At 38.4% G+C, this 9,768-nt stretch overlaps 1 protein-coding gene across 1 annotated transcript; it reads right to left on the reverse strand.

Annotated features, from left to right (window-relative positions):
* Positions 1-774: 774 nt before the first annotated feature.
* Positions 775-9,067, reverse strand: NMBR (neuromedin B receptor). Its single transcript, XM_043457362.1, has 3 exons — positions 8,416-9,067; positions 3,263-3,611; positions 775-1,406 (listed from the first exon to the last, which is right to left on the reverse strand). The coding sequence occupies exons 1-3, from the start codon at positions 8,835-8,837 to the stop codon at positions 1,005-1,007; spliced, it is 1,173 nt and encodes a 390-aa protein (XP_043313297.1). The 5' UTR covers positions 8,838-9,067; the 3' UTR covers positions 775-1,004.
* Between the last annotated feature and the right edge of the window lie 701 nt (positions 9,068-9,768).

The following is a 9,768-nucleotide window of genomic DNA, read 5'->3' on the forward strand; positions in this document are numbered from 1 at the left end:
GAAAGAAAGAAAGAGAGAGATGGTGGCATAGTGAGTATGTACGTCTCGGTTTGGTTTTAAATCCTACCTCTCCCACATGGCTGCGGAACCCTCTTTAAGTTTCTGTTGTGAAATTTTAATCCAAAATTATTGAGATAATTATGATACTATTGCAGAATAAACTGTCCAAGTAGATTATATACACATTCATCTGGTGGCTATTGCAAGAAAGGGTGGTTGAATTCACCAGAGTAAATGGTTGAACTCACCAGAATTATATCTCATCACAGCTACACAGAATCACCCAAATATCCAAACACTTAGCAATGTACAATAAGATGGCCATGCCAAGTTCTGAGTTACAATTTTACAATTTGGGACATATGATGCCTATTTTATATTCAAATCATATTCAGATGATATCTATTTCACTATAATACAAATGTCTTCACACATAACAAATATTTTAATCACATGCTTAGAAGTTACAGATATAAATTATTTCTATAAATTATGATTAGTTGTACAAAGATTTGTTCCACCTTTTGAATTTTCTATTAATTTACTCAAACAATGGATATACATACATGCACTAGTTATGAATAAAATTCACCAGGAAAAAATGACTTGTATTTCAAATATTTGGAGCTTGAATATTACACTCATCAGATCATTGAGTCAAAAAAGAAATTTATTTCATGCTCCCAAATAAAACAAATCTAAGATAAATGCCCTAGAGTTGGCTCTAGGAACAACTTCAATCTTGAAGCAATATTGACTTATACAAATATAGAGTTGCTTTTTGAATCACTTTTAATGTGAGGAATACATACATTTTTAATGTCACTTAAAGTCTTGTTCAGAGAAAAATGGTAACAATGTTTGTTTTGCCTTTTCTGAGTCAATTTGTGAAATCATTTAATGAATTAGCTGAGATTTAGTAAGAAAAATAATTGCTCAGTTCTTTCTACTCAACAGAAATACAAGAGTACCTTCTTTTCAGGTAGTGAGTTGAATGGACAAAATCACAGTGCCATTTCCTGCTTCACACTGTGCCCATTTAGTAACGCAGAATTGGTCACCACATTCTTAGCATTGCTTTTCAGGGACGTCATGCGCACTGCAGAGGAGCTGAGTAGGTAGCTGGTGGATCTCTCTCCATAGGACTTCCTTCCACAACAGAGCTGACTATTGAAATGTCTCCTGAAGCTTTCACTGAGCAGATAAAGAGCAAATGGATTGACACAGGAATTGCAGAAGCTCAGAACCCGGGAAACCAAGGTGACAATCATGTGCCCTAGAGATGGGTCAATCTGGTTATAGTTGAAAGACCTGTACATGTAAAGGATGTGATTTGGAAACCAACAGAAGATGAAGCAGCCCACAAAGACCAGCACGATTTTGGCCAGGCGTTTCCGTGTTTCCATCTGCAAATATAAGGAAACAGCCCTTCTGATTAAAAGGAAAATGGAGGCAGCCACATTCTAAAACATACTGTGGTTCAAAAGATGTAAAACTCAGCATAGCATGCAAATGCATCCAAAAGCACAACAACGATTTTCCTTGCCAAGATAATGACTTTACCAATTTGATGCAGCCTATTTTGGTCATTACACTATTTTCACTTTAAAATGTTTGACAATTTATAAAAAGCTATGTTCATGTTAAAACTGTGATCTTAAAAATTTCTTATTTTTAACTTTTCCTTTTCCTTAAAGCTTTATCATGATCACTATAAATGTAAATCTATTTGTATTAAAACCACAGAATAAATTCAAGCTTAAAAAATTTTAAATCAGAGTATTTTAAATAAGAAAAGTTGATCTATTGAAATAGGGTATGACTTTTTAAAAATCTATCCACACACACACAGGAAAAAAAAACAACTTGAGATTTAATTTAAACTCCAGCCTCTCATAAATCAAAAGCATCTGACATAACTATCATTTCTATAAACATTATTATGTTAGACCACGTACCCTTAAAATAAAAATTTTCTTTTCATAAAATTCACCTAGTATGTTTAGTGTTTTCCAGGAAGGTCTTCAGGAATGTGATAAATAGACAAAATTCAAATATGACACAGTAATCTTTTTAAATCTAAAAATCATTTTCTAACATCTAGAGCCCCAAGTTTAGCTCATATTTGTCTAATTTGTTTGAATATTTATATAAGGCAACATGAAAGTGAAGACATAAAAAAAAAAGTGAAGACATAATTTACCAAGATATTTATAGTAGACATATTTTCTGAGCTAAAACTACTGGCAATTGACTAGAAAATGCAGAGAAGTCTGCAAAGGTTTAGGATTAAAACAGGTCTGACACTGGGGAGTAAGTAGTGGTGAATGATAAACAAAAGTCTAAGGGAGAAGGAGTCTAGATCAGGAGGCAGAATGTGGTGCTCTAGATGTAGGCCAGTAGCATCAATTAGACAACTTGGATGAATTAGGGAAGTGGATGTGAAGCTTGCATTATTAAGCATGGGCCTCCATAGAAGGTTGAGCCTAGGTGCCAGAATTTCACTGCAGTATACATTTATTTGCTATTTATTTATTGGAAAAGCTATAAAGTTGAATTAGACCAAGTCTGACGTCAGCACCAGCCTGCCTTCTGCTCCCTTTCACTCCTGTCTTGAGGCCCTCTGTTCCCAGTCTCCTGCTTTGGAATTCTAACCAAATCTCACCCCCAGTCCCCGGGAAGTGTCCTAGTCCTTTTCTGATGTAACCTTCCCCCGGACTTTCTGTCATCCCTTGTGGGCTAATGGGAAAAGAAACAATAATTGAATAAATGTATATTCAAAATGTGACTCAGATGGTAAGGAATTCACCTGCAGTGCAGAAGACCTGGGTTTGATCCCTGTGTCAGGAAGATCCCCTGGAGAAGGGGATCTTCCCAACCCATTCCATAGGGCTGCAAATAGTCAGACACAACTGAAGCGACTTAGCACATACACATACTTAAAATGTGAAATTTTTTTCTGGTTTGTTATGTGTTTCTTTGCATAAACATTTGCACGTAAAGAAAAGCCACCAGAGACATTCTAACAGGCATGTTCAGGTGTCAGATAAATTGGAGCTCAGTGGACTTTTAGAGCTAAGACATGGCCACAAAACAGAGACCCCTGTCTCCAACATCCCTTCTAGTCCAGGCTACTGCATGCCCCAGTGTCCTCTGACTGTTCTAGTCAATCCTGGTATTGAAAGCCAATGAACTAGAATTCAAAATAGCACTGACTGCTTCTCACCAGCATGCCCTCAACATACTCACCTACAGAACTTACCTGTTTTTTGGTATGTTCATTGTATTCTCCTGGAAGATTATGTGCACTTTTAATTAAGGTCTTTGCAATGTGATAATAATAAACGCTAATGATAACAAGTGGTATGAGGAAGTAGACCAAGAAGATGAGCACTGAATGAATCTTTGGATGTAGTTCATCCGTCTGAGGGTAGGGTATACACGCCGTGAAGCTGCCATTATCCAAGCTGCCAATGCGTGCCACTTGGGAAAATATGGCTTCGGGAATAGCCAACAGGACGGAGACCACCCAGATGCCCACGGCCTTCACGCAGGTCCACAGCACTGCCCCTGATGTCTGGATATCCATGGGGTTTACAATGGCTCTGTACCTGGGCAGACAGCACATCTCAAATTACTCTCTTAAGAAAGAAAATTAAAAAGAGAAAGGAAAAGAGAGAGAGATTTTACTAAGATGCCAACCTGTTTACCATAGCCAAGACACGGAAGCAACCTAGATGTCCATCAGCAGAGGAATGGATAAAGAAGATGTGGTACAGATACACAATGGAATACTATGCAGCCATTAAAAAGGGTGAAATAATGTCACTTGCAGCAATGTGGATGGATCTAGAGATTGTCACACTGAGTTAACAAAGTCAGACAGAGAAGGAGAAATACATGGACTCCCTTTTATAAAGAATCTTTTAAAAAATAGTACAAATAAACTTATTTATAAAACAGAAACAGACTCATAGAGAATGAACTTGGGGTTGCCAGGGGTAAGGATGGGAGGAAGGATAGGAATTGACATGTACACACCGCTGTATTTTAAATGGATAACCACCAAGGACCGACTGTATAGCACAGAGGACTCTACTCAATGTTATGTAGTAGCCTGGATGGGAGGGGAGTTTGGGGGAGAATGGATACATGTATGTGTATGGCTGAGTCCTTTTGCTGTTCACTAGAAACTATCACAACATTGTTAATTGGCTATACTTCAATGTAAAATAAATTTTATTTTTTTAAAAAGAGAGAGGTGCCCATACCCCATTATTCCCAAGCTGTTATGTAGTGTGTGGAATAACTAAGAACTCTGGTGTCTCTCTGTACACAAGTTATTCCACTGCTTATGAGCACAGAAAAGATGAGAAAAATATTTTAAATTGTCATTTCCCAAACTGCAGTAATTTGCTTACATCCTTCACAAGTATTTTCTCCATGTACACATATTACAAGTATTATCATATATTGAATAATTCTAATTAAGTACTTTTATTTCCAATTACTCCTGCAATTACCATAACACATAATCATAAAATATAAAATGTTCACAAAATATTATTTTTTAAATTTACCTGAATACTTTTCTAGAGCTTCTGAGGTTGGCTCTCCTACCTTTTTTTCCCCCTAAGGACATTGACAAATCTTAGAGAAGAATCTAGAATGGGATTTTTCCCCCTAATTTAGCCATAAGGACAGAAAGAACTGGAAATGGAATAACATTCTGTCTTTATAGCTCAAATTTCTTTAATGTCAAGACATCATGAAGTCTTCTCCCACCTAACACCATCATAGTGGTAAGTGAACCACACTCCAGGACACAATAGCTTAAACAATCCAAGCCTTCTATACCTCATTCAATTACACGTGACTATTAAGTAAGTTAATAATAATGCAAACAGAACAAAATCATATGTAAATCTCAAATTACTTATATCTATCTTTAAAAGCATTTCAGGTTACCCATATACCTAGGAGGTTAACAAGATACAGGAAAAAGTGATTTTAGTCAAACAAATTAGCACTGTTATTTCATCTCTGATATCCTTTAGAATATCACTTAAGATCTTTTCCTTCATCTGTAAGGTGGGGATAAAGACATCTCCCTCAAAGTTTTGTGAATAGAAAAACTGTACAGAGCACCTATTCTAATGCCTGGCACCTAGCAGTTAGTTACCATGCCATGATCCTGTGCCTTCTCTTTATTTATGTTTGAGTTAGTCTGATATTTCAAAAATTCAGAATATTTTAAGCTACAAAACAAGCAGATAAAGCCTCCCTCTGAGGTTCTGTAAAAATTCATTCCATTGCCCATAAGAGAGGAGCAGCTCCCAACCTCAATAAAATAATCTTTCTCCTTCCTGACTTGCACCAGGTGTCATTCCCAGACCCTCAACAAGAAAACGGCAGTTCACATTTTCATCTAGAGGGTCTTCCCAAGAAATATACAAAAATGAAAGCAAAGCAACAACAAGCAGCTTCAACTCCAAATTTAATGAAGTTGCAAACAAGATACAGACTTTGCACATGGCAGAACTCAACAAGCATGAGCTTCTTCTTCCCATTCTGATTAACTGAATGTTCTTTCAAAACTGAAAGAATTACAATCAGTAACTAGAATGAGCTAATGTATCTGCTTTTCTAAATTTTATCAGATGAATATATTCAAATAGGTTGGTTTGTTTTTCAAGTCAGAGAGCACTGAGAGTGCTACAAAGAAAAGTAGAAATCGTTCATTCCATCTCTGGTCCCACTCCTGAGTTAAAACAAATTTCAAATCATTACCTCCTTATGTCCAAGAAAGGTACTTCTGTCATTGTCTCTTGAATTAAATATTACAGACATTAGCTCTTGACATCCTGTGATGATATTTAAAGATTTTATTTCTTTACCACCTTTATTCTTCTCATTCTTAACTTCTTGATTTAGTAAGATATATTACATTTTTTACAAGATAGTCACTGCAGTATTATTATGGTTAAACAAACATTGCTCATTGCAGAGTTAAGTAATATATCATGATGATTTTTTAAACTTAACTTTTCTGTGTGTCATTAAATAGGAAAAGCCAATAAGAATTTCCTATACCAGGGAAAGTAATAATGCATCTTAATGGTGAAAAGTCCAGGTTTTGAATTGGGTTCAGATAATGGTTCCATCACTGTGAGATCACGGAAATGTTGCTTAATTTCAAGTCTTAACTTTCTTCACTTTAAAATGGTAATAATTACAGTGCCTATTTCATAGTGTAGTGAGGATAAGAAACACACAAAAAAAGTTAGCACAGTGCTAAGGGCAATTAATCTTACACTTATCTCCAAATCCATAAGAAATTAAAATGTTCAGTGAGATGAAGTATGAGGAGGTTAATTACTAATCAACACTTGATTACTATGTTCTGGAAGAAAAATAGAAGTGTAAACAACATATAACAAAATATTTCCAAACCATTTGAAGTGCATATTGGAATGTACTGTGTAATTTCACCATTAGTAATTCCAGTTCCTTGATTTAAATTTTCAAAATGCACACAAAATTTCAAAATGCAAGAGTAGGCTCTGGACCACACAGAAGAGGCAACCAACTTTATCACTGTTATTAAAGTACCCAGGCTATGTTTATAAAGTATGTGATACACATAAACTGAAAAAAGTCAGTAAATACATAAAGAATAGCATTTTCTCTGTCCTTTGTCAGAGCCAATTTACCAATCTCCAAGACAATAGATTGAGAAAAGTAGTATGAAATAAATTCAAGCCCTAGGTCTTGCTACTGATATCACTTTTAAAAATGAAAGCATAAAGAGAGTAACTATTATGATAGCTCTTAAGTTTTATTCTAATCTCTAAGTAGATTTTTTTTAACATTCTAATTAAAATGGGTTCCACGAAGAAGAGCAACTAAACTAAAAAGTCACATTTTGCTTCTGATATACAAAAAAGTGTTTTAAAAGATAATACTGAATAGAAATGGTCATAGAAACAAAGTGAGATGCATAACTTACTCAAAGTCACCCATCTTTATAGGAATGTGGTTTTAGAAAGACTACATTACACAAACTAAAGGTCGATAGTATTTGGTTTAAAAGACAATGGCTCTCAACTTTCTATTGAATATTGTCTCTTCACCAATGAAGAGTAACTTCTCAATGCCAAAGTGATGTAAGGGTCTTATTACAAATGCCAGGAAATTTAGATGGACTCATTTTTCATTAATAATTTAATATGTAAATTAAAGAGAAGTATCATGAACACCACCTTAATCATTCAAGTTAAACTGTTTATCTAAGCAGTTTAAGTCAACAACCCACTCCTAAGGAAATTAGACCAGGGTTCCATGCAATGATGTTTAATTACACATTTCTCCCCACACCCATCCAGATATGCCTCCTGCTTAAATTCCCCAATCATGACTGTTGAGAGTCTGGGTTAGGGTACTAGACCAGGAGTCAGCAGGACTGGATTCTCCTCCCAGATCTGCCTGGCTTCAACATCCTCATCTGAAAAATAACACAGTTGAACTAGTTGATCCATAAGGTAGAGTAATAAACATTTCCCACTCTTGAAATATATGGAAGGCAGATTTGATATCAAAGATGTATTTTTCAGCACTGTTTTAAGATACTAAAACTTAGTATCTTACCTGTTGGTAGGGGGAAAAAATTATATCACTGGACTTCAGGTAATAAAACTAGAAGAATGTATAAAGTCATGTCTGAAGAATGTGTGCTATTCTAGATGTTTTTGCTTCAAATAAATAGCAGCATTTAGTGAAATAATTCTCCTTATTTGGAAAAAAAAATTAAAGTCAAACACTTTCCTAGTATTAAGGCAGAAAGTCTTACCTATCAGGTTATTAAACTACTGAGTAAGGAAAGTGAACCTCTAAGTTTCTAGGGACACACCAAAAGCTTCTACAAGATCGTTGCACATCTATTCTATAGCTTATCCTATAGCTTCTACAAGATTGTTGCACATCTAGCTTCTACAAGATTGTTGCACATCTATTCTATAACTTTTCTATGAAATGGATAATGAAGATCCCCACAGTGTGCGTGACGAAATGGACATGAATTTGAGCAAACTCAGGGAGATAGTGAAGGACAGGGAAGCCTGAAGGTGCTGCAGTTCATTGGGTCGCAAAGACTCGCACACGACTTAGCGGCTGAACAAAGTGTGTGGAGGGCAAGGGAAAGGCTAGGCTGTGCAATTTTAAACTGATGCAAATACTTTTAAAATAATGATTTTCTTATTTTTTCCCCAAACTTCGCATCTCTGTCCATTTGAAGTCCTTTTACTCTAATTCTCCGATAGAGTCTCTCCTCTCCCCTCCTCCTCCCTGCCCTTCGCTTACCCCGCCTTGCCCAGGTACCCTTCCGCCCCTCTCCACGGCCGCGGCCTCTGCCCTTACCTGTCGGCGCTGAGGGCAGTGAGAGTGAAGACGGACACCCCCACGGAGGTGAGCTGGATCACCGGGATGAGTTTGCAGCCCACCTTCCCGAACACCCACTCGTCGAAGAAGTAGCGCGAGGCGTCCACCGGGACGCAGGTGAGCAACAGCAGCACGTCCCCAGCGGCCAGGTTAGAGATGAAGATGTTGGGGACGCTCCGCATGGCGTTGTTGGTGATGAAGATCTTCACCAGCATGATGTTGCCCAGCAAGCCCACGGTGATGATGAGCAGGTAGACGGACGGGATCACACAACGGATCACCAAGTCCGCAGTGCTCCCGTCCCGGGCGGGTAGGAAATCCCTTTCCGACATGCCGGGAACGAGACCGCTCCGATTCCCGCCCGCGGGCTGGGAGAGGTTGGTAAGAGACTCGGGTGGCATGGTCTGTTTTCCAGGAGAGTTCGCTGGAGTTTCCGCGCGGCCAGGTGCCCAGAAGAGTGCAACTCACTCTTAGGCTGAGTGGATTTCCCTTTCTCCAGGACAAGCTTCCCGCCCGCGAGGATCGGGTCACACCGCCTGGTCCCCAGGAAGACCCGGCGGGTGAGAAGTGTGCGCGCGCTCCAGCCCTTCACTTTTAGAAGGGGCGCGTTGGCTCCTGCTGGCTCCGAATTAAAAAAAAAAAAAAAAAGCAAAGCAGTTGAGTCTTTGTTCCAGTCCTCAATGGATTGTCCTCGCTTCTAGCTAGCGGAGAATAACCCTTTTGTGAATAAAGAGTTATCGCTCTGGAATTAATTAAAGTACCTGTCAGACTTTCCGCGGGGAAGGCAGGAAGCCATCCTGTCGCTGTCCAGCCGCTGAAACGCTAGGAACTAGCAGCGGGGCGGCTGGCACTTTGCTGGTCCCACAGCTTTGCTCTTGTTCCCGCAGTTCTGCAGTGTTGTGTGGGATTGGAGGGGCTCCGAGTCCCTTCTCTCGCGGGGCCTCCCCCTATAGATCCATCCTTACCCGCCTCCAAGCGGGAAGCGTCCCAGACAGAAGTGTGTGAACCTCTGAAGCTTTGGGGGCTGAGCTGGTGAGTCCCTGATCCTCTCACACGGAATTTAGGAAAGAAAAGGAGTGACAAAGAAGGAAGTAAATGAATGGTATTCCCTCACTACTTTTCTGCCTTGATCCACTTTTCTCACTCCAAAGATAGAAACTCTTTCCTATAGTCAGTATATTGTTTTTTAACTGACATTTCATTGAAATAAAGCATGTATAAGGTACCCAATTCTTAAATGTACAGATCGGATATACACCATTCAGAACCTACAATCTAACTATTATCCCCCAATGTAACCACTGTTTGTTCTGCCTTTTATCATCTGAAACA

The sequence above is a fragment of the Cervus canadensis genome, chromosome 33, assembly GCF_019320065.1.
Source record: "Cervus canadensis isolate Bull #8, Minnesota chromosome 33, ASM1932006v1, whole genome shotgun sequence".
NCBI lineage: Eukaryota > Metazoa > Chordata > Mammalia > Artiodactyla > Cervidae > Cervus > Cervus canadensis.